Source organism: Oryza glaberrima, chromosome 5 (genome assembly GCF_000147395.1).
Source record: "Oryza glaberrima chromosome 5, OglaRS2, whole genome shotgun sequence".
NCBI lineage: Eukaryota > Viridiplantae > Streptophyta > Magnoliopsida > Poales > Poaceae > Oryza > Oryza glaberrima.
This window is the reverse complement of record NC_068330.1, coordinates 16,600,286-16,627,063: the sequence shown is the minus strand read 5'-3', so window position 1 is coordinate 16,627,063 and position 26,778 is coordinate 16,600,286. Positions and strand designations below refer to the sequence as shown.

General features: G+C 41.5%; 1 protein-coding gene across 1 annotated transcript in view; it reads right to left on the bottom strand.

Moving 5' to 3' along the window:
* Positions 1-21,919: 21,919 nt before the first annotated feature.
* Positions 21,920-26,778, bottom strand: part of LOC127774126 (protein ALTERED PHOSPHATE STARVATION RESPONSE 1-like) — a 5,067-nt gene continuing 208 nt past the window's right edge. Inside the window, exons 1-4 of the mRNA XM_052300409.1 lie at positions 25,534-26,778; positions 23,955-24,130; positions 23,025-23,248; positions 21,920-22,867 (exon numbers count right to left, since the gene is read on the bottom strand). The exon at positions 25,534-26,778 is cut by the window's right edge and continues 208 nt beyond it. Of these exons, the coding sequence (XP_052156369.1) occupies positions 22,075-22,867; positions 23,025-23,248; positions 23,955-24,130; positions 25,534-26,734 (2,394 nt within the window). The 5' untranslated portion in view covers positions 26,735-26,778 and the 3' untranslated portion in view covers positions 21,920-22,074. The remainder of the gene's footprint in view (positions 22,868-23,024; positions 23,249-23,954; positions 24,131-25,533) is intronic.

Genomic DNA, 26,778 nt, shown 5'->3' with positions numbered 1-26,778 from the left:
AGGGACGACGAGTGAATTGTGCTGCTCATCACATCCTGACCACTTGAACAGCCCATGGACTGAACGGATAGACAAGTAGTGTGGGGTGGAGCAGGTGGAGAGCCTTTAATATTTTTTTAAGGGTGGAGGGCCTTTAAATTCACGACTATAGTAGGTGGCTATGGCCTTTGTCTAGAGGAGCTTAAACTTATAAAAAACAGCTAGTTCGTAGTCAGTTTATATTTTATAAGATATGAAAAAGGTTAGGTTTTCTAGTTTTTGACTTTTAGTTCGTTTTCTATATAGATCTATATAGTATTAAAGTTTATCAGGATTTGGATGAGAATCAGTATTGTTTGGTGAGCTAGAAATTCGGAGAAAAGCTGCAAATACTAATTAAAGCCCTCTTTGCTTGATTTCCCAGGAATGAGAAGCAGATGCATGTTTTGTGTGTGTTAGTTAGTTTGTTGCAGACCGATTGAGAATGCCCTGGCCATCCTGGTCCAACTGGCCGGCCAACTGGGACTGAAATCTCCTCTGTAGTTTCATTTGCTGGACCAGGAGGCCAACTGGACACTGGAGAAGGAATTGGACAAAAGCTTAGGCAGGTCGCATAGCTGGGCAATAATTGGTTTTTCTTCTAGAATTCTAGTGGAACTTTCCAAGTGATCAATCAAACGTGCTGACATGCATGGTTCGTCATCGACTTTCCGGTGGGCTAGCTAGGAGATTCAACATGAACTAGTGGCAATGAATGCCAGGAGCTAGCTAGTCATAATTAATTATCAAAGGAATGCATGTAGAAAACGGAATAGTTACGAAAAAACTATGGATCATGGAATTGTCCTTGTCAAACTGTAGGAAGATGTGGGGATAAACAGATGCAACCATTTTCATAGGATGCAACCATTGAATTGTCCGTATCAAACTATAGAAATATATTTTCTAGGCGCACATCTTAAGCCGTCCGCCTACGAAGATGTATTTATGCAGGCTGATGGCCATCCCGCCTCCCACGCTAGCTCAATATTGCAGATGATCGTTTGAGAGGAAAAATTAGGCCCACCTGCATAGTAAAATGAACCTCGTCTGTGAAAATAGTTTTTCTAGTAATGACCTGATCAGTCTCTTATTGTGTGATATCTCTACTCACATGTTCGTTAAAAAAAATATATCTCTACTCACATACACATAACAGGAGTAGGATGAGACCCCATTCTTGTTCCTGCATCAACGAATCCTAGTTCCATATATACATAGACAAAATTATTAATTATTTGCGTAAAAAAATTATTAATTATGAAGTCCAATGCAATATTACTCGATTTGTTTTTTGATATTAAACGCACGACGACAGCACGGTGGGTGTGCTCTCAAGCACAAGGACCCTGTGTCGCCCTACTCCAAGGAACCACGGGTGGTGCAACCTCCACCACCACCCCTCCCTCCTCTCCTCTCCTCTCCTCTGCTCCTCCGCCTCGCTGTCGCGAGCAGCCACCGACAAAGCTGGGCGACGACAAGGACGGTAGGGGGGCCTCTCCCTTCACTCAAGCCATGGCGGTTGGGGGCAACACTAAGATCTGAGCGGAGGGGCGGCGGCCGTCAGCGCTAGTTCCGGTCACAACAGATCCGCCCTCCCTCCTCCCGTCCTCAGATAGGGTAGGGCGGCACCGGCGATGCCGCTTCTAGCTCGAGGAGGAGGCTGCGGCGGATCTGGGGAAGTGAGTCCGACCTCCCCGCGGGCAGATCCGGAAGTGATCGACAGTGCGGCAGAAAAGGCGGCGTGCGCGACCTTGGAGACGCATGCTCGCGCGGGAGGCGCAGGGTGGCCCAAACACAGCCAGTGGGCCGGGGCAGCTGGAGAAGGAGGAGAAGATGCGTGCTACGGTGGCAGGCGCGGGAGCCGTGCGTGACATGGCCGACGAAGGAGGATGGGGTGGGCGACAGCAGGGAGGCCGTCGCTTCCTATGAGAGGCCGACACGACCAGTGGCAACGAGGTGGAGCCTGACGCATCTAGCAGCGACGAGGGAAGCCGACACATCCTGGTAGGTAGTGAGGGCAGCTCGGCTAGTAGAAGAAGGTGGCCCCATCGGGTTGCGCTGATAGCAAGAGATGCAGCGAGTGCTAGCTGCGCCGTCAGTGAGCTGCGGGAGGCAGATCTGGGCTCGCTGGCGGTGGGGCGCTAGAGCCGATGGAGTTTTGAGTTGGCAGAAGTTGTATAGGGCGGAGCTCTAAGGAGGTGACGACAGGGGTGGGTGTGGAGGTTTACCGGTGAAAGACTAGCTTGGGACTGCCTAAGCCCGCAACGGCGACATCTTCGGATGCCGCGTTCCCCTCTCAGGGCGTTGTCGAGCGGCCACTCTCCCCCTCCTCGACAGGACCCTCCAAGTGAAAACCGAGTCTAGTTAGATGGGCAACGGTGATGTCTATGATGCCATGACCTTTTTGAAGGCATTGTCTAGGAGGTCTCCATTCCTTGCCATCGTCATCTTCTCTCTGCTTGGACGCCGGTAGCTCTTGGTTGTCGTCATCAGGTTGGGGTGAGAGACGAGCGGATATCCTTCTCTCGCCCTCTCCCTTTCCTCAATCCCTCTACGTGAGAATAAACGGAACCTTTTCATTGTCTTTCAGAGTTAAGCTAGTGTTTTTGGTGAGGCGTTTGTAACCCCTTTGTTGACCTAGTGATGATCGACCACGTTTAGCGGCAGTCGGCTTGGTGCTAGTGTCTTCTCCGGGGTGTTGTGTGAGCAGCTGCCAGCTCGTGGTGGCGGTGTGTTTGTGTTTTGTTTTCATGGTTACAACATTCTAGATTGTGATATTGTATTTTTTTTCCTGCTATATCAATAATGTACTTTTTCATGCATGATGCGAGTCATTCTAAAAATAAATATTTAACGTCATTGAGATGTTTGAGCAAGATACGTAATTATTTTGCAAATTATAAAAAAATAAAATTTAAAATATTTGTAATGATAAAACATATCATAACAAATAAATAATAATTAGATAATTTTTCTTAACGAAATCACCTGTCAAACTTATAAAAGTCAACAAATATGATGAGAAAGAGTACTAATTAAGTTTCAAACTTGCCGTAAATAGTATGTGTCAAAAATGAAGTCGAGTTTGACTAGTTTAAGATTGATCCAGAATCAAACATATGCCATCCATATAGTATGAATTAAACCCGCCGATGATATGATTACTGATCAATAGGAATTCGATCGCGCGCGCGAGAGAGAGATCAGCTTTACTAGCTTCGCTTTAACTGCTATCTGACAAAAGGGCGCGGTATCTGGTCGAGAAATATTCAGATAGATGAAGCTGTCTGCTCAAGCTGATGAGAGACTTAGCTAGCCATGGACTGTTTCCTTCTTGGGTTGAGTTGGAAAACGGCCATCCCAAGCTCAGCTCGATGGAGAGGCTCGATGGAGAGGCATCGATGGATGGATGGACCGACGACCAACCGCCCCGCGCGCCCCGGGATTCTGGCGGACCACACAACCGCTCCTAAATATCGCCCGCGAGCTGGCCCACGCAAGCATGCAGGCGACGAAAAGTCTGCAGCCAGGACCAGGAGGACAGCATGTGAATGGTCTGATCAGAAGCTACTGCATATATACATGCGCATTTCGTCGATGAGCCAGATCAAATCACTTGAAACTTACAGCCCACGAGGAATATACGCATTGAATTTACTAGTACAAACTACGCTACGATCATGCATGTGGAAGAATCCTAGGCGTCGAGAAAATACAAGTTCTTTGCATGGTTGATCGTCCAAAATAGTGTATGGACGTCAGATCGTCTCGCGACACGTAGGTGGCATAACAATGCCTATTGACCAATGTGCAGGTGTACCATGGAGACGCTCTGCACCTCATGGCAAAATGCAGATACACGACGAGGAGGGTTTGGGGTTGATTTCAGCCTAGACCTCCTGAGGTCAAATCGAACCAACAAATTGAGGTAACCTGTGAAAGTTCATGAGTGGTGGTTGGACTTGGCTTCCAAAAAGAGCTGTCGGCAACAAGCATCGTCGCCAAGATCAAAGATTTAGATTTTGGCATCAGCAGAAGGCCTTTGTAACCTAGTATCTTAGAGATTGTGTCTTTTCCTTTTTTTCAAAAAAAATATTCCGTATATGTTGTGTAGTTTTTTCTCCCGCTCTATCCAATAAAATTGGCACGTGTCGGTTCGTTAAAAAAGAATGGCAGGTGGCCAGGTGCGCGCCACCGCACCTGCGCTACTGATGATCTGCATGCCACCGGATCGACGTCCGGACGCTGGCAGCTGGGCCGGCAAGAATGGATGGCCGGTCGATCGATGGCGAGCTCCGTACGTGGCGGCCGCGTGGTTCGAACGCACTACGTGCTTCTCGTGACCGGCCGGCGAACGTACGGTGAGAGAGCGAGAAACGTCGCCGATCGATCAATGTGGCGGATTAGTGGCCAAGCCTGCGTGCTGCCCTACCAAGCTCGATCCGTTAATTGGAGACCGGGCATCTTTTCTGATCCCTAAACAGATGATGATTATTATCGGATGATAGCTGTGTGGTTAGCTGCATGCAGATGCCGTACATCCTTCCATGATGTGTCAATAATATTGGAGGGAGCATGATCTCGACATGTTACAATATATACCTCGTGTGCCCGGTAAAAAGGTTCAATTAATCTACGGTCGAGTCTGATCGACTGATCATCAGATCAGGATCTCGATCTATTGTGTTGATTGATTTTCCTTGGAACGGAGAATAGGGCAGCAATCGGAGCTAGGCTCGAAAAAAAGACCAGCATGCATGTTCGATCCGTTGATTTCCTAAATTTGGAAATGGATCGAGTCGAATGATTGGATTTAAGAAATAAATATAACTGTAAATGTAAATGTAAGTATACTAGTTTATTCTAGTTTATTCCTTTTTATAGCTTGTTGTCAAAGGGCTATACCGATAACGGTACTTATAACGTATGGGGATCGTTTCTCAGTGGTGTATGTCAGACTGTGTTAAATTAAAAAAGACGAGAGACAAGGATTTTTATATATTTTTTCTGGTTTAGCTGAAGTCGGTGTTGCTATTGTATATCAATATCTCACGAGTACAATAGAGAGGATAACCTAATCTAGCATTTATCAGCTTATCGGCGTAAAGCTCTCATATGTGATCAACGGTTAGGTTGTCGGCTTTCTCGAATAAAAACTCGGTATATATATGGGCGTGTCTTGGTTTGTCTTGATATATATGTTGGTTTATCTCCTCTCCTCCTAGGAGTCTTGTATTTGTACTCTTGGGTGGCCTCTTGTTCATGTAGAACTAGGGAGATAAGTATGTTTATACGATCTAAGTAGACCTTATAGTGTTTAAGTAGAATTTTGTTTCTCTTCCTGATGAGGACATTACTCCTTTAGATAATGCTACTCCTTAAGTAGTTTTGCAAGGTCCAATCACTAGAGCTCGCGCCCCGACAATTAAATTTGCAGGTGAACTCGTTCCTAAATACTTCTTTATGTGCTCTTGAGGATAGATTGCTACCTATTGATTTAATTATGATTAGGAATTATGGAGAGGACCATGGAGCACTTGGAGAGAGGCTAGGAGATGGATCAAGTCAAGATGGAGAACCAACTCATATCAAGTTCGAGTCCACTTCGGGCTCCAGGAGCAGTCCACATTAAATTCGTCGCCCAGGTTGCATTCGGACTCCGATTTCGACGTTCTTCATATGCATGGAAAGATAACGAGATCACCTTTCCAATGGATCTGGTCCCATGTCAAAATTCCTTCCGAGTCAACAGGAATCTTCGAAACAAATTCAGAATCTGTCCGGGTGCTGCGTCATTGTTTTTGGGCCCGTTGGGCCGTGTATCGAGTCGAAGTCTAATAGGGTCGCGTCCATGGGTCTAAGGTCGACCCTAAAACCTATATATTCAGTAGCCATCATTGTGTTAGGGTTGGGTTTTGCTTAGATATTTCTGCCTTTGCAGTTTCGCTGCTAGATCGGTTTGTGAAACCCCAACTTTGAGTCCTTGATAATCATTCATCTGCAATTGAGTTATTGTTTTTCTTGTTCTTGCTTGTGTTCTTTGATTCACACGCAGGGATTAGCCTTCTCGGCGAGGTCAATCGGGTTTCGACACGGTTGATAACCAGAGGAGATGTTGTGCTAGGATTGCAGGGTTCGGATAGTGTAGATCGGAAGCCGGATCGTATGTGTCAAGTTTCCACCAAATCGATAGTTATCTTCACCTGACGGAAGATCGGGCATTCTGTTGCCATCACTTCCCTTATTCGAAACATATTTCATGTACTCCGTATGAGTTTTGATTCCGTATAAGACTTGGTATATCATATATGGGTGAACCCGCCGAGCTTTAATACACAAGTATAAGGTACCCATATCCAGAGCACTAGCACTTGTAAAACTCAAAAATTCATCTTGTTAATTTTAAATATTTTTTTTGACTATTAAGTGATATGTAACAAACGAGATGATGCTCTTCCCTCAAGGGGTGGACATCCATATCCGCTCTTTTTAGCCATCTCGTGAGTGGGAACCATTCATGGCACTTCTAGTTTAAGCTATATTTTTTTATAACTTCTTAATGTAAAGTTGCAACTTGCAAGCCTACAGCTTCCAGTATATACGTGAACCAAAATAACCTAGCCACCAGTTAGCAAAGGTTGTGAAAATTTTGATTCTGTCATATGATTTTACGACGTTACATTTTGATAAAGGTGCCCAATCTATGATTTATTGTATAAAAAAAGACGTGAATATTAGGGAATAATCTAATATCAAATAATTAGAAGGAGTGATGCTTTGAATTTAGGTCATCTAGCCCATCATCCTATGGAGTTAGCCGGAAAATCCTTGGACGTCTCTCGATTTAATTTATACGATTCTATTATTGTGATTCTACTTAGAACTTTTAGAACTTCTGATTGTGATTCTACTTAGAACTTATGATTTCGGTTTAGGATTATGATTTTGACAACCTTACCAGTTAGGCAAAAAAAATATTGGCAGGAGGACTAATAAAGATCACCTACTTAAGTGGCCCATGCAGACTGCATCAGAAAAGATGGACACCACACACCAACCTGTATCTAGCGCAACTGGCCCTGGTTAATTTTTGTACTCTCTTTACTGCAGCATCGATCTTAACTGGAGCATCAGCAGGGGTACATATATCAGCATCAACTTCTCTGGATCACTTTCCATCTCATTGCAACACATTTGCCGGCCCTCACTTTCCAAGAAGTATAGCACATCTGAGCTCAGCGCTGCCTCTCATATCTGTTCAGTAATCACCAGCCAATCTCTCTCTATCTATATATATATAGCTAGTGATCGAGCAACCAAGAAATCAGAGATAGCTAGCTAGCTAGTGAGCAGCAACCCAGAAATTAGAGAGAAGCTGCTAGCTCTGCATATACATGGAGGAATCGAAGGAGAGCTCGAAGCTGGAGAGGCTGCGCAGCACGGCGAAGCAGCAGAAGGGGAAGCTGTACATCATCAAGATCTGCATCTCCATGCTCATCTGCGGCAGCCCAAAGTGTGTACTCAACATGAACTAGCTAGTACTTCTCTCTATCCCTCTCTTCTCCCTAAGCTATATATGGCTAATATCTCCATCCAGTCAAGAAGATATAGCTATATCTCTGTGTCGTTTGTAAACTTGTGCTTCTGCTAAATTGTTCAGTGTACGTAGCATATATAAAAATGTTCCGACTATAATGCTAGATTATGGTATATATGCATGCATGCACGCATGCATATCGAGATGTTCATATATAACACACAAATTAAAGTTCTAAATTATAATCCCCGGCCCATCTATAGGGTGTATGCATGTCGATTATATATAGGCATAGATACTAGTCTGAATTGATTTATATGTGAGTGCAACTTAATTCGTGTTTAATTAGCCAGCTATCTATTAATTACTTCGTCTGAAAAAGGCTTCCTTATCTAAAAGCTGTGTTTGTCGTCTGAATTAAGCTCCAAACATATATATCGTTTGGTTGATCCTAGCAAATCATTGAAACATTATGCCTCATATCCATCACATGTATCTAATTAATCAGAGAGTGGAAACCACCTCTTTCTTCAAAAAAAAAAAAAAGAAGTGGAAACCACCTGCTAGTCCCCCGTACGTATATATAGTTGTCTTTTCCTGTGCAATAATCCATTGATTGGTATCTAACTATTTTCCTTTTTGCAATATTGAGAAATTTGGGTAGATAATTGTATGTTATGTCGTGTTCTGCTTCCTAGCTCCATTTGTATATATATCTGCAGATGTGGAACCAATATTGTTAACCTTTGGTTTCCTTTTAATATACAAGAGTCCAAGATTTTCTTGGTGGCCAGTTGTTTTTCTTGGCAGCCATTAATGGATAGAGTAATATGCTATCAAGTAGTAGTACATGTGCAAAACTGTAGGGACAAGTAACTAATAATTAATACAAAATATTATTTTAGAGCAATAAAAATAGTTATATTGTTATAAGTTCCATTCAGAAATTAACTCTGAAAATCACAACAAATTAATTTCATTTAATTGTTTGATATACATGATTGTAGAACTTCTCAACTTTCTTCCTACTCCCACATAAATTCAGACATATCAGAAAATTCAGTCTACACGAACATGTGAATCTAACCTTATGAGTTATGATACTTCAAACCTAACATAGTGCTGAACAAGAACATACTCATATATATTCATATATATATATATATATATATATATATATATATATATATATATATATATATATATATATATATATATATATATATATATATCACACACACACACACACACACACACACACACACACACACACACACACACACACACACCACATCAACACTAGCTTGAATCTAGCTAGCCTGATCGATACTTCAAACGCAACATACTTGAACGCAGCTAGCGAACATCGTTGTTCTTACTAGTGCATAGTAAAAGGTTGTGCCAGACGCCCAGACGAGATGCATGACAATATAATTGGTGGTGCAGCGATGGCCAATTAGAGTTAATGAGGATTAGCAAAAGATTTCCTCAACATCAATTAATCGATGGATGACAACGAAAATGCAATTGTTTAGAGTTGACCAACATATGGATGGAAACCGTGATGTTGAGGAAATCTTTTATATTTATATATATATATATATTCTGTTTAATATTATAAGTTATTTTGATTTTTTCTAATTAAACTCTTTTAAGTTTGATCACATTTATAGAAAAATATAAATATTTTCAACACAAAAATAATACTATTAAAATATATTAAATTTTAGCTTAGTGTACTAATTTGGTGTTATAGATATTGCTATTTTTTTTCCGTAAATTTAGACAAGAAGAGTTTGGTAAAAAAAATCAAAGCGACTTATAATATAAAACAAATGGAACGGATGAAGGACAATCAATTGGTTTTGAGCTTGCTTGCTGTGGATAGCCAAGCCTGGCCGGGTGCTGTGCATGGCACTTGGGAATGAAAAAGAAATGAGAGAAACTGGTGGTAACTGATATTACTATTTAATTTCAAAAATATGTATTAAGGCTTAATGACGATAGGAGAAACGCCCAGAGATTTTTTGTTAGCTCCACAATGAAAAAGAAAGGATGAATAGCTAAAGTGGTCCTCCAAGTTTCATCAGAGGCTCAGTTTAGTCCTTGATGTTTCAATCCATCCATATTAGTCCTCCAAGTTTTCATTTTAGTTCAAACTTATTCTTTAACCCACTTAGAAGCCACATGGCTAAACATAACCAACAACTCTCTTAATAAATAACACTTATACACTACGCTGGGTAGGGCTATCTGTGACGGGCCCAAAGTGTCACCTCTGACGGATATAGCTCTGGTCAGAGATTAGTGGTCACTGATGACTCTCCTCACCTTTGACGGGGTGTAGACCTGTCAGTGGTGAAGACTACCTGTGACAGACCACATATAAAACCCGTCACAGGTGACTGTTATCTCAAACGACCCATTATTTTGTGGCCCGTCACTGATGTCTTTAACCCAGCAAAAAAAAAAAAGAAGCAGCGTGCAACCCGTCACTGGTGTGAAAAACAAACAAAAAAAATGGTGCACGCTGCTGTGGTGGTGCTCGTTGTCACGGGCTCAGAGCTGCTTTGCTCACATTCATCATCACACAAAAAATTCAAACCGATAGATCTCATATAGAAGTATTCACACAAAGTGGATGGCAAGAATTTCTCAATGCACAGACAACAATATCATATCAATGCAAAAGTATAGGAGGCGAGAGGGGCACACCGCACACCGGCGACAGATCTGGCGACCGGTGGGCGAGGGATGGCAGCCATGGCGACCGACCACATCGGCGGGGAAGAAAGGGTGGAGGCGCTGGCGGCCGGGAGGTGGGGGAGGCGTCGATGGCCAGATCTGTGTCCCAGAGGCCAGATCCGTGTCCCGGAGGCAGACTCGGCGGTTGTCGTCGGTGGTCATCGTCGTCATCGCTCGAGCTTGGCGCCGGTGACCCCGAGCTACTGGAGGCCGGCGGTCGGGGATGGAGATGGCCCCCACCGGTCGGGGATGGAGGCCGTGACACCGCCGCCCACCTCCTCCTCGCCTCCGCACGCCGTCGAGCCCTCCTCACCGCTGCCACGCATCGCTGAGCCACACACCAGATCGGAAATAAGAGAAGCGGGAGGAGGGGAGAAAGAAGGGGGAGGAGGATGTGGGTACCGCCGTCGCCGCTCGCCGCCTAGCGCCGCCGCACCACCTCACCGCTTTGCCTCCGCACCACCGCTGCCGCCCAGCGCCGCCGCCGCCATGCGCCGCCGCACCACCTTGTCGCTGCGCCTCCGCACCACCGCCGCTGCCACGCGCCGCTGAGCCGTCGCCCAACGCCGCTGAACCACCGCCACGCGCCGCCGCCGCCACCACGCCGCCGCCTCTCTCGGGGGCCGTCGGGTCCTCCGCCGTCCCGCAAGAGCCTCCCCTCTTGCTTCTGTGAGTATGGATAAGGGAGAGAGAGATCTTTTGTTTATGTGGATAAGAGAGAGTGTGTGAGGGACAGAGTGGATAAGGGAGTACATATTAGTATACTCCGCCCCCCTCTCCACCTGTGACGGGCTCCAGTGATGGGTCCGTTTGAGGTGAGTTAACCTCACCTTTGACGGTTTATAAGGATGCAACCCGTCACAGGTAACTAGTCACCTGTGACGGGCCGGATGTGGAAGCCGTCAGAGGTGAGATTTACCTCACCTTTGACGGTTTCTACTGTGGGACCGTCACAGGTGACTAGTTACCTGTGACGGGTTGCAGAAGAATGCCTCACCGATGACGGCGTCCCATAGGACCCGTCAAAGGTGACCCTCATCACTGACCAATACTAAAGCCCGTCACAGATATGCCGTCAAAGATGTGAGGATCTGGTGTAGTGATACCCCCTCATTCACATATATAAGAGAAAAAAAATGCATGCAATGAATTTTTTTTATAGATAATGCATAGTAATTTATGTAAAGAAAAAATAAATTATGTACTTACAAATATATACGATAGCCATTTCTTAAGTTTCATGTGCACATGTTGAAATAATGGGAGGTACAAATGCAATGTTGTTTATTCATCTTGGTTTCTCTCTTTTCTAGTGTATAGTTATATACAAATTAAGGGCAAAAGGGACATTTTCTAACATAAATACTGACTAAAAATAGCCATATGGCATATTATGTGGGTCCAAGGATGATTTTAAGCCAAAACAAATACTTAGGGGACCTATGTAGACGAAATGAAACATGAAGGATCAAATTGAACCTTCAGTGAAACTTGAGGGACTAAACTAGCTATTCACCGAAAAAGAAATGAGAGAAACTGGTGGTAATTGATATTACTATTTAATTTCAAAAATATGTATTAAGGCTTAATGACGATAGGAGAAACGCCAAGAGATTTTTTGGCTAGCTCCATAAGATGGTGGGCTAGCCGGTCTGGGTTCGAAGCCTCATTCCTTTTATTTATTTGATATTAGGTCCTTCCCTAATATTCATGGTTTTTTTTTTGCTTAATGACGAAATATATGCTATACCCTTTAATGGCATTTTATAACTACTACATATATATACACCTGACTACATGTATTAATTTCGTTAGGGGCACACCTAAAGTAAAAGTATTGCAATATTAACTACATTATTCATTTCTCCGTTGGTATTATGCGGAGCTCCTGGGTAAATTTACAAATCTGCAAACCAACCACCAATTTAGTTTTCAATAGTTTCTTAAGGCCTGGAGCCATAATTGTATGCATGTAGCAAAAAAATATATCTAAGCCAAATACTTCCGTTGGTCGTAAATATTTGATGTTTAGAGCAAGATTCATTTAAACTTTTAAAACATTGACCATCAATTTTATATTAGAAAAAGTTTTTAAAATCTATTGAATTTATGATATTACAACTTTAATTTTTCAAAAAAAAAGTTATGCATATTATTTTTTGTTAAAACTAATTTAAGAATTTGAGAAATTATTGGTGGTCAAAGTTTCAGAAGTTTAAACAAATTTTATTCTAAGCATTAAATATTTATGATCGAAGGAGTACATATAATAGGTTCCCGCTTTGTGTTCAAATTAACGGCTGGCGTACTTAAATCACTAATATATGACAAATATATTATGATAATAGGTGAAAATGATGTCAGTGCATTTATCATGAAAAAAACTTTTATTTAGTTATATTTTCAGTAATTCTTATAAATAAATAATTAACAAAATAAATGATCAAACATGCAAATAAAATAAGTGTTGATGTCCAAATCAACAAATAAAAAAGGTATATATTTACCAGCTAAATTCCATTATATTTCTTCAGCTGGCTGCTAGGAAAAATACCATCGGCACCATTTGCTTTTCAGTTTATAAGCATACTAAAATTTAAATTTTAAAACTTAATTTAGTAGTTGATTTTGAGGGTTTATATCGTAGTTTTATTCAGTATTAGCTTTTGAATTGCTAAGGATATACACCCTCCATCCAGGAAGAATAGGATTTGATTTTTCCTGAAATGGAGAGGGTAGATATACAATTTTTACTCACATTATCTTTTCAGTTGCTAACAGTTCTAGGCCAAACAATCTCTCGTACTATCACACACAAGTATGCATGTGAAGTCTCTGGAAGCCCTTTGGGTATGTGCATATATACCCACTAAACGCATGGGCGCATGCTTACTTCTAAAATTACTGGACAATAGTGTTCACAAAATATATCATATTGCTATAGGTTTAAGATGATCATCTATCTAAAGGCAAATACAGTAGCAGACAGTAAAATTTTAAATATAATATCTGTACTGATATGGAAAAGAGAAAATGTCGGGAAATATAAAAGTGTATGCTTTATTTACTGCTAGCTCCAACACAGCCCCCCAACGCAAAGTAGTGGAGGCTAGCGGTGGTAGGGCATGGGCGCATGGTTAGCTAATTGGATGGCATAGCTAAATGATAAGCTTAGTGGGTTCTAAAATATTAGAAAGTACATATGTGCAAACAACCAGCTATTCAATTTTTTTTCTCTTTATTTATTTTTGTTGACGTGGATTATTTTAAAGCTAGAAGTTCTCCGTTTCTCAAGTTTTGTGAGAGATTTTAGCCGCATGTGAAATGAGAAAGCTTATTACAATATGATTAATAGTAGTAATATAAACTTAAAAAAATTATTTGAATTTCTAAGGAGCTTCTATATAGAAAAATTCACAAAATACATCATTATATAGTTCGGGAAACGTGCTAACGAAAAACGAATAAGTTGTTTAGATTGCGGCTTAGAACTCAGCCTAGCTAACTACAGCCCTACTCCCTTCCACTGTGGATTTTACCTGGGACTCGGTGGTCCGTAACTAATGCTAACAAAACTTAGTTGTCATGAAAACTCCGTTTTCAATCATTAGTTAAGATAACGTCAAGAATTGATCTACTGCGTGTTGGCCAACGAGCCCGAGCAACCGCGGCTGGGTCGTTGTACTTCTGCCGTCATCAGTGGCGGACACAGCTTTAAAATATAGATGAGGCGGAAAACGGAAATGTTCACTCGATATGAGCATTCGAACATAACGTATATTATATTAATAGTTCATTCGCATATATAACTCCCTCAATTTGTTAGGTGTTCACACCTTGTTATTATACCGAATTTTGATGGCCCATAACTACTATAAGATGGTAAGGGGGGTTTTGAGGGTGTGGGACGACACGAGTCGTAGCTGAGTCGTACAACCCACCCCGCCTAATGGGTAGATCCGCCCCTGGCCGTCGTTGCTGCTACCCTATTACTATTTCGATAGAAGTTCTCAGCAATGTCCTAATTAAATTAAAATTAACATGCCTGCTGGAACTTTTAGGACTAATTTCCAAACATGTACCTATATCTTGCATAATGCATTGTTGCATGCATTGTTGTATTCGTGTATATATATATATATATATATATATATATATATATATATATATATATATATATATATATATATATATATATATATATATATATATATATACAGTTTGCACCAGTTAATAATGCTTTTTATATATCTTGCATTGTGTATTTACGATGCGGCATGGCTGACCACCGTCCATGTCCCCTATGATGTAACAAGAAAAGAGGCGATCGATCGACAGAAACAATTACATCATAGGGGAATAAACGAGTCCACAGAAGTGATATTATCAAGGGAATAAATGAAAGTGATTTGACAACATATAATTGGTTGTAGTTTGGTAATTGTATATCAGTCATGCGCAGAACTACGGACAAAAACTGCACTGTGTGTGTACTGTGAGAGATTCATGCTATACATTTAGCAGACCAATCATGACCAAATGCCAAAAGCATGATAGGAAAATGATCTTAATTCATATATGCGTTTCTTTATTATTCATTTATGCAACTGCTAATTTATTAGCAATGGACGGTTTAGATCAAAGCAGCAAGCTCACTTCTAATGTGTAGTATTAGGTTGCTTGGAGCCTTCCCGTTTAGTAAGCCGCCTTCAGCCCTTCCTCCTCCTTACTCTATTTGGTATTCGCTCGCGGGTTTGTTTTCAGGTTCTTTCGTTCTTGGTTGGCTCTCTCGTGGAGTATATCATATCCTGTATAAATATTTGCACACTACGTAATTCTTTATTACATGTCCATCATCATTGTCTACATGTATAATCTGCAGGTCCAAGAGAGATGAATAACAAAGAGGATGAAAGCTTATCTGAATCCTCCATGGTCTCATCAGTACATATATAAATTTCAGTAGATATACGAGTGGCGTATAGAAGCACAATGCATATATCTATATGCTTATCCTTCGCTCGTACGTTTCTGATCACTTTATTTCAAGACAAGCTGAATGGCCGGACGTAAATATACAATATTGAAATTAAGCAAGCGAGATTAGATGTGGAAGATATGTGCTAATTAACGAAATGGTCTGATATATATTCCTGAAAAAAAAGCACTGATTAATGAGATGTGATATATTAATATACATATATAGGATGTGATTAATTATGTCGATCGGAAAGAATATTTCCGACAGAGCGTGTGCATATCTGTACTACGACTTTATTCTGCGATTTGTGTGTATATGGAACTGGAGAATATGCATGGCCAGCAAAGTATCAACGTGTGCGTTTGGATCCCCATGCAAACAAAAACCGATCGATCGATCGCCAACCTTTGTTTTCTCTCGTGTCATTTTCTAGGGACAGAGACGACATATCCACGTGACGCCGAGTGCGGTCGCACGTGAACAAGGACCCATATATCTGTTGGCCATCAAACATCCGTGTCGTCGTTTCGTCAGTGCGTATTAATTTTATCATGCATTGCCACCTTAATTAATTAAATCAAAATTATATTACTTCTGTTTTATATGGTTATATATGTTGGATCGGAATCCTAGGTCCGATGATATATCTTCTTCTTACTAGGACACGTGGATCTTCCACGCTGCTCGTCAAGTCGTTTTCCTAAACTAAACCAGCAGAAGAAGCGCTAATGCAACCGTAAAGCAAGAAAATGTTTAAAAAATACGTAAAATCTATTCCGTGCGCGCTCTCGATTTAGATTTATCGCGTGATACACGCATGTGTCACGCAATTGAGCGGGATGCGTGTACGGGCCATCTGATCAGCCGTAACAAGAAACTCTAGTGTGAAACATGACACCTATTCATGTACTGAGACCAACACCAACCAATTCACTAGCCCTTCCTTTATACTAACTCATACTCCCTCCGTTTCTAAATATTTGACGTCGTTGAATTTTTTAAATATGTTTGACCATTCGTCTTATTCAAAAAATTATTAATTCTTTTCTTATTATTTGATTCGTTGTTAAATATACTTTTAGGTATACGTATAGTTTTATATATTTCACAAAAGTTTTTAAATAAGACGAATGGTCAAACATATGGTAAAAAGTCAACGGTATCAAATATTTAGAAACGGAGGGAATATTATTTTTTTAGGTACAAAACCTTTGACAATTTATGTTTTTTAGGCTGTGTATTATTTTTAAAATCTGTAAACCGTCACTCTATACTCAAAATATATGGCAAAACGAGTCCAATAATGAATATATTTAAACATTCAAAAGTAATTTACTTAAGCTCTAGAAGTAACTCAGTTTACAATAGAAGTAGCTTTCCGTTGCATTGAAAGTAAACATAGTAGACAATTTTGAAAAAAAAACTATGTGAAGTAAAATGTTGAGAAGATTCATGAGTAAATACAATTATATTCTTTATTTTAAAGTGATCACTATGTTTTCTTTTTAAAAAGAATGTAATTTTCATCATATAGGGAGTATAGGGAGTAACTCTAAGAGGATACATGTAACCCTTGATGATATTAGAAGTACCTATATAATAAGGGAACAATAAATCTAATAAAATAATTACAGAAGTACACTACTAGAGAGAAGTAACTCTAACTCTAGAAAAATAGAAGTAACTTTTCACGGTATTAAAAGTAACTCTGAAGTAATAGAAGTAACTCTTCACGGTGTCAGAAGTAGTATATTGGTAGAGGATGCGACTCTTAAGAGAAATAGAAGTAAATTGTCATGGTATTAAAAGTAACTCTTGAAAAAAAAATAAAATTAACCATCTAGAAATATCTATACTGTTGCGAGTAGAAAGTGCGAGGGAGATTGGGGGAGAGAGAATTGAGCGAATGAATTGAGAGTTACTTATTGATCAATACGGCACAATATATAGATGCAGAAGAGGTGGCAACCGTAGACACGATGGTTGGCCGTTGCCAAGGAATGCCGAGTAGTTTCTTAATATATACTGCTAGATTCCATCCTTTTATATGGATGAGATCACCCTGCAGTAGTTTCTTAATATATACTGCTAGATGATTTAAAAATAGGAATAAAATTTAGAGGTAATTATAATTTGTGTAAGTTACTTCTAGATATTATTGAGTTGACCTACGTAAATGTCTAAGAAGTAAATTAATTAAATTTTATAGAGTAAAGTCCATCATCGGTCCCTAAACTTATACCGTTGTGTCATCCCGGTCCCTAAACTCGCAAATCGACCGTTCAGGTCCTCAAACTTGTTCGACTGTGTCATCCCGGTCCCTAAACTTGCAGATCACTCGTTTAGGTCCTTCAACTTGTTCAGTTGTGTCACCCCGATCCCTAAACTTGGATTTGAATATCATATGTGTCAAATAAGACAGTCTAAAGACTTTATATTTAAAAATAATTCATAACTTTTTCATGTGAACTCTAATGAAGACAAACTTTATATCAAACTTGTAGCCCTCGACGCGATCTACAACTTTGTAGTTGAGTTTTTTTTATTTTAAGTCATTTTTTGTCCCAAAATGTAATTTTAAAATTAAAATTTCAAAATATATAAACATGCAACAATATTTTGGGACCTAAACAGTTTTAATTCAAAAACTTTTCAACTACAAAGATGTAAGTCGCGTCGAAGGCTACAATTTTGATATAAAGTTTGTCTTCATTAGAGTTCACATGAAAAAGTTATGAGTTATTTTTTGATATAAAATTTTTAGACCGTCCTGTTTAGGGACCGGGGTGACACAACTGAACAAGTTGGAGGACCTAAACGAGTGATATGTAAGTTTAGGGACCGGGATGACACAGTCAAACAAGTTTGAGGACATGAACAGTCGATTTGCGAGTTTACGGACCGGGATGACACAGCGGTACAAGTTTAGGGACCGGTGATGGACTTTACTCAATTTTATATATATATATATATATATATATATATATATATATATATATATATATATATATATATATATATATATATATATATATATGATAAAAGTAATTCACAATATTATTTTTTTTTCATTAGAATATAATCGTGTAAGATCTTTTTAAAAAGATTTAATTACAACGAATATAATGTTATTATCGGATTATAAATTGGATACGTAATTTGAAAGAAAAATTTATTTGAAACTTAGCTATTAGGAATATATTTTCCTTGCAGTTGCATGGTTGCATACTTTTGGAAAGCACGCTTGATTGGCAGGTTACTAAGGGCATATACAAAGATAGAGTCAGATATGAGCTCTACGTTATCTAGAGACTAGCATCCTACAACAGTTAAGAGATAATATGGTCTCTAATCATTAATGTATCAAAATACTTTTTCTTACTCTTCTTTCCTATCTTTCACCACCATGCAACAAAATTTGCTCTAATAAATGCTAAGAGTCGACTCTGAGCCGTTGATATGCATAACAACCATACTCTTTTTCTCTTTCTTTCATGCCATCAAATTTACTTATATGGCAATAGAGAGACCACTAATAGACCGTTGTACATGTCCTAATGATGGAAATAATTTAGTTGCGTGTTTAGTCTATTAAGAGAGCATCTCTCTGTAGTGGCGTCCAAAAAAAACGACCATATGTAGCCGATCGACTAAACAACCGTACAGCACACAACATACAACACAACCTCACCACCAACTAATAAACGATAAAGCCCAACATAGGATAATTAGTCCAACGATGATATATAGTGTAATTGTTTATAGTATCGTGCTCATTCTATTATATACTCTACATAAATATATTTAAAATAATTTCTTTTGGTTATTTATCGACTTAAGATATGAGATATATTCCCTCCATCTAAAATTCCATCGTTCAAAATTATCTCAATATATAGCTATTTCTTCAATAAGTAACCCCTCATCTCAATCTCAATCACAAACATCAATATTTAATTTTTTTTTCTCAACCAACCACAACATTCCTCCATTTTATTCTTTCTACTTCCGCAATATCTATACCCAGCTCCAAAAACACTTCTGTTTCTATAGCCCATCATGGATGACTCGTCTGTGATGGGCTCCAACTCTAACACGTCAAAGGTGACTCGGTCACCTTTGATGGAGTACTTAAGAGCTCGTCATGGAGGACTCATTCGTGATGGCTTCCAGTTTCAAACCGAGAACAATATTGCTAACTCGTAATGGGGTATGTTCTGACCTGACACCGATGAGCTTTTTCAAAAAAAAAAAAACATTTTATCAGCTAGCCTCAAGCAATTGTTAGCTATACCCACTGCAAATGACAGAAACAGAGATATACATTCCTAGCATAACTAGTTAAGAGTATCATTGTTGATATATATACACAAGGTCACCACCCAACGGAGAAGGGATGAACATATCATCTTCATATTGTTCTTCGTTTTGTCCACCGTTCACTTCATCTCCAATATTCAACAGCTCTTGCTTTCTATGCATGGTCCAACATGTGCAACCCCCGTGAATTCTCGACATATCAAATGAGTGTGTATTCGTGCTCTATCGGCAAACATCTTCTCATTATTGCAATCAACATGGACAAGCCATATATTCATTGTTCCTCTTGTTCTTCTCTTGCTTCGCAGCATTTAAGAAATCCACAACACCACTTGTGCACTCTAGGCTCACTCGATCACTTTCATACATCAACCTTCCTTCTATGTGCAAATGTGAACATACATTAAATATAATATTTCTAGTTAATTTGTAGACGTGATTTATTTATAATTACTTAGGTAGACACCTTTTTAATTTTTTTCTTCAGATAAAGAGCAAATATTTATCCTTATAGGCTAGGTTGGGATAACCATTCTACACAAGTTTAATGGTTGAGTGGAACACATTTAATGGTTGAGTTTAAATCGTATCTCTCAGCGTAAAATCGGGTAGAACACATCCCTCATCTTTTAAAATTAGTACAAATATAGTTCCAAGATAGAATTGAAGATGGTTTCGGCTAACGTAACACTGGGAGAAAAATAGAATATAAAATAACATATAGAACCCGCATGCATGTAACTGGAACAGCTATCTTATTCTTTCCTTATCCCTCTTTCTGATCCTCATCCTTAGGCTGCCGGTTAGATGGCATGCTTAGGAGCTTGATGACGATGGTCCTCCGGCCCGTTTCTCGTCGGTGAAACAGCGGAGCCGCTACTAACTGCAGGCTAGATTGTTCTCGACGTGTTGGTGATAGCCTTCGACGCCACCATCAACTACAGACATGAATCTCTCATGCCCATGCTGGTTAAGTCCACCAATCACATGGCACCAACCAAAACAATATGTGAACAAAAGTTGCATTCTTCTCGGATGTGAAGATAAAACCCCCCTAATCAAACCTTAGTAGTTAGCTCACCAAGATCGAATCTTTTCTCTACAAATTTTCTTTCAGGGAAAGTAGAGAAATTTCGATCGATTTTTCTTTACCAGCAATCCAGGTGATGGCCACTGGTTTTTCAACATGCAGCACAACCGAGGTGCTGGCCACTGGCCATCGGTTGGCTGCATGCGAGGCCAACGAAGAGCAGCCGCCTGTTCCACTCAAGGCAGCAGGAGACGGATCGAGACCGGCAGCGGCGTGCGAGGAGAATAGTGGCAGCGAACATCTGTCATCGCCGCTCTGTTCTCCATCATCTCTCCTGGTGGGGCTCTGGCGGGGATGCGGCAGTAACGATGACGGCACCGCAAGAACACCAGCAACACGACAACAGGACGGCGGAGTCTGGGAGAGAGAAATCCGGGTCTCGTCTTTTCGCTTATACTTATCGTTATCTGTCGAAATTTAAATTTTCAACTTTAAACTTAGAGCTGATTTCGAGGTTTTTTTTGTTGAAGTTTATTTTTCAGCATTTACTTTTAACGATCGCTAAGAACACGTATATAAAAGTTTTATTCACCAATTACTTTTCGTTTACAAATACGTCGTTTCGCTTATTCCGCGAAACGATGGCCCCGGGGATGAGGAATGGGGGAGAGAATATGAGAGAGGAGAGGGACGAGGTTGACCAGTGGCCCTTCATTAAGTGTAGGACCAGTCACATGATGACTTTATACAGTTAACACGTCATGTCAGTCAAAATCACTTTTGAAACCATCGAAGGTTTCAAAATCACATTTAACACGTCATGATGACTTTATACAGTTAACATTTATACTGATTTTAGACGATTCAATTTATACTGATTTTAGACGTCAAGGGAGACTCGATACCCGGTCTTTTTGCGGTTGAGTGACATGAATAAAACTGGGACTATACTTGAGGCTGAGCGACCTGAAGTGCCCTTTTTCCGCACGTAAATAACGGGCAAGTCCTCAATCTGATGTGTCGGCTCCATCTGTCCATCTGCATGGCCCAAATACCGTCTTGTTGGTCCAGTTGCCCAGGCCCTGGGCTTCCCTTTCGCTCGCCTCCTGGCACCGTGGGCCCACGGCCCATCCACATCAACGTTCAGCCAAGCGTCAGTTCATATCTGAAAGCAAAATTGCAGCACAGCCAAACGCCCACTTGTAGACCTAATAAAACTGGAGAGCATCACAGCAAAAAGAATTGCCATTTGCCAGAGACAAAGGCTGCAGATTCCAGGAACCCATGCCAAACTACCTCAACAAATTTCAATAGACAGACCACCTCACTCACCCAGTTCTCGTTACACATACCGCAAAAAAAGGGGAGGGAAACAACATAACCGTTACAACAGTTGATAGAATTTTCGCTAGCATCCTAACTCCTGTACATGCTCTTCAGCTAGTTGTTACCCTGATCCTGCATGAGTGACATCAACCTCATCTTCGAGTACATCTCGAAAGAAGCAAGAGAGAAGTCGGTGAGGGCACGGAACAACTCAGGCAGGTGCGCTTTCAGGATCGAAAGGGACTTCTCCCTGACTTGCTTCGACAGCTTGTTGTGGGCTTCGACCTCGTCGTCCAGCTTGTTCTTCAAGCTCTCCACGGCAAATCTCTTCTCCGCAACTGTGTCCTTTTGGCTTGTCCCCTCGCCACTCTCTGGATCAACGTCGAACGCCCTGCGCTGTGCGTGCTTGTGATACCAATCCTCAAAAGCCCGAGCCTTCCGCATGTATTCCTTGCGAGTGTGTTCACAAGTCTCCTTTTGTTTCAACTCTTCATCTTGAACACTTAATATGGTGTCCAGGACTGCCCTAAAACTGACAATGGCAGTCTTGGCAAGATCATCAGGCAGCTTGGTTAGATGTTCATTCCACGCTTGGAGGAGGGCTTTAACAGGAGGTTGCTGCACCCTGGGTGGAGATGCTACTTTCTCCTTTAAGCTGCTCTCTATGGGTATAAGGTTCAGTTTCAGCCAGCTATATAGAGCATTTATGTACTCCTTTTGATAACTCATGAGATCGCTAAAATTTGTGGTCCACTTTTCAACAATATCACGCAGCTGGCGTGTGTGGCTGTGGTGATGATCACTTGTTTCAATATGGGAATCAGAAATGTCAACTGACTTCAGATTTAACACAGTTTTCAGCTGGTTTTCATGGTGCAGGTGCATGTCCTCCCACATTTTTGCCATCCTGAAAGCATAGCACCAAATGAAGAATGTAAAGGGTCATGACTTGCCAGATCTATTCATAAGAGAACTAAATGTTTTTAAAGCACAATAAAAAAAACCAATGGTCACAATACTAGAAATATCATTCATGGTAAAGCTGCATCATGCGTCTAAATTACCTGTCAGCAAGATCCAAAAGTCTTGGATAAAGTTGATTATCACGGAGATGTTGAATTTCTGACACAGTTGAATCCATTGATTGCATATCAACTATGTATCTTGTGTGTAAATGGGTTACAGCAGCTTTAGTCTTCTCCAGAACCTCAGTGGCAGCATTGTGTTTCTTTTGTCTATTTAACAAAGCAACCTTCCTTTGATATTCAAGTTTCATAAGCTCCCCAGCCTGTGCAATTGAGGCATCAAGTGTTGTTAGACAGTACAAGTCAACAAGGATACTGTGGAATAGCTACAGCATCAATTAATTATTTGATCAACAACTATTTTGATCCTTTTCTCCTTTACTATGATGCTACCTTGAAGTTCATGATTATTTTCATTTGGAACATATTTTTCAGAACCCCTACCACCTGCTGGATTATTGCCAACTTCATTTGTACTAACCACAGGTGGTAACAGACTAAATCATGGCATATATGAATTCCTTGTATGTTTTTTCCAAATGAGAACCATCATCACTGTCAGAAAAGATTTACAATATTCATTTTGAATTGAAGTATTAAAATGGTATGCATAAAACGCTAACAAATCAATGGTAAATCGTGTACTACGATAACTCAATGTATCAATAATATATAGTATCACGTAATATTATGAAGTGTTCTGCCACATTATTGTACATTCTCGCATGTATACATTTGTCCTAGTAATTATATGTATTAAGGCTTACTCTCAACTTGATGCTTTGAACAAGGCACAGAGAAGAAAGAAAAAATCAGTAGAACTTGGTAATATAATTCCATCTAATACTCTAGTAGAGAATAAATATTAGAATGTCTGTTATTGCAAAACTTCTTCAAACTAGTACTGTAGAAGTTCAAATTTCTAGCAGAAAAAACACACATTATTTTTATCAAAGGAATGAGTAGCACCTTCACTTCGTCATAGAGCTTTTTCTCCCAGGCTAAAATTTTATCTATGACAGTTGCCAAAGTCTCCCATTCATCATTTTCAAAGTCGTCCTTCCCATCATCTCCATTTTGCATGGCTCTGAAGGATCTATTCCATGTTATGATTTTCATGACTCTAGCAGAATGATCGATGTGCCCTGTTAAAAAAGATGTCATGAAAATAAATTTAAAAAATCAGTTAGAAGGTCATTTACACTTGTGTATTTACAAATATATAACTGAACATAAAGATATTGGAAAGGATTGTTATCATTTGAGGATGTCCATTAATTTCAAAACTTATATTGTATGAAGAATAGACAAGATCAGCAATGTTACTATAATATATTAATCAGAAGATAAGAAAAATGCTTGCGTAAATTAATTAAATTGACTCAATCCAGAAATGAGTGCATGGCGCGGAACAATATATCAAAACTGGGTAGAAACAGTGAAACAAAAGGGGATAATTCAGTACGCTCTAACCAGCTCAATCTTAACCTTTGTTCCTGATTAAAATTTAAGCTGAATCTTATTTGTGTATATAGAGTTTTAATTTAAAATTGGAAAGGTCGCTCAGCTTTCTCTTATCAAGAATCATGGCCAACCTGAATAGGAGAAGTGAGAAACTGACAACAGCAATCATGTGAAGTCCAACAGGAATTGTATTTAGTGATGGAGTAACTGGAATGTGTATAAGATATCTAGTGCTACAGCATAAACCAGCAGTCCCAAGCCTACCCTCTGTGTGTGCTGAACACAGTGTGCAATGGTTTTCTGACCCTCAACAATTAGTAGTGTTTCTATCCCTTCCAAACACATTCTTTAAAATTTGTGCATAATTCTTTCAGTGAGAGCAGCAAAGAGTCTTCTAGCTGTGCATTCCAAACATATAACAACGCATTAATTCAGCCATTCCTGCTTGTAAGTACCCTGTAGCACATCCATAATTCTTCAAATGGACCCAAGCTTCTTGTGTGCTATTTATAATTACGAGCACACATTTCTTCATTATTAACATGCATAGATACTGGATATGGCACTAAAATTGAAACAAAGAGAGGAAAAATATCAGGTCTTCTTGATCATCGTACACTGAAAGGTTTTATTGATTATTGAATAGGTTATACCCCAGAATGTCATTTGTATGCTAATTTCAATCAGTAGAATGTGTCGTCCAAATGGATTCTTTGGACCCTCATAATCAAAATCCATCAAGATATGCATTGTATATTTGTAACTCAAACCAATGGTTGTGTCAAAAAATCTCTTCTTTCCTATAGCTTGCTAGCTGCTACTACAGGAGCATCCAATTTGGAGAAATGGAATTGTGGGGTTTGGACAGCTCACGTGCCTGCCCAAGCAGAGCCCACCACTACCACCAACCTCAAGAAACTAGTTTTTGGTCTCTATCAACCCAAGAATCCATCACGCCGCTATCGCCATCACCCAAAAAGATCAAATTCTTATGATTAAATCATAGCGACAGGCACAAAGCCCCCCACTTTGGGGACTAAAACTTCCAAAACCGCAAGTATCAAGGAGCAATCAAATCACTGACCTCGGGTGTCAACGAAATTGGAGTGGTAATGCATCCTGTTGGCCTCCAGAACCTTGGACACCTCCCCGGCGCTCTCCGACGCCTTGAGGAACCTGTCGTCGATCTCGGCGAGCACCCGCAGAAGATCGATGCGCGGCAACTCGACGGGGACCACCTTCCCGGCCTTTCCCCCGCCGCCGCCGACTAATGTGACCGGCGGCGCCGACTCCGTGTGCTGGTGGTGCGCCGCCCTATGCTTCCCCTTCCCCTTCTTCTTCTTGGACGACACCGCAGGCGGCCTTGGCGGTAGCGATGGCGGCGGCGTGACCATCTCCGGCGTCCGTGGCTCTTCCTCAAACTCCTCCTGTGGCGCCGGCGCTGCTACCGGGGTAGGAGGGGAAAGGGGAGGGCGCGGCGGCGAGGCAGGGACATACTTCTCGTCTTCTGGCTCCTGGATGATCTCGTCGTCGTCGGGGGCAATGGAGGCCATCCCCTCGTCCATGGAGAAGAAATAGTCCCACGTGTCAACTCCGGGCTTCGAGTCCGGTGGAGGCGGCGGCGGCGGCGGCGGCTGAGGCGTCACCGGCGTTCCCGGTGCGGGCGAAGACACGAGCGGCGGTACCTGCGGCCGGTGACGCAGCCTCCGCCGCCGGTCATCGAGATGCTCGTCCTCGTCCTCTTCCTCCTCTATCTCCGCCTCCTCCTCGTCATCCTCCCTAATCGAGTCGCTGTGGAGCACCGCGGGGCCCTTGGTCTGCGGGGGCAGGGGCATGCTCTTGGACCGGTGGATCTTCGCGGGCGACGGCGAGAACTCCGGGAGCGGCGGCGGGGGCGGCGGCAGCGTGTCGATGGGTGGCGGCGGCGGCATCATCATCGCGTCGACCGCGGCCGACGTCGGCGAGACCCCCGGCACGCCCATCCCGCCGCCGGCCGCGAGCCGGTCCGCCGCGGTGGCGCCGCCGCCCACGGGGCGCGCCTCCTCCCCCGCGGCCCCCGCCGCCGTCGTCGTCGTCGGTTGGGGCGGCGGCGGCGGCGGCGGCACGCCCTCCCCGTGCGCGAACTCGGAGAGCGCGGCGCCCGTGTCCCGCAGCGACATGGCGTACGCCGAGTGCGCCGCCGCGAACGCGTTCCTCGCCTGCACGGCCGACTTCATCCACTGCCTCCGCTCCTTGCATCGCGCCACCGCCTCCTCGTTCTCGATCCGCGACTGCGCGCACCCCATAATCCCCTCTCGCGACCTCACCTCTCCCCTCCCCCCTACCCACC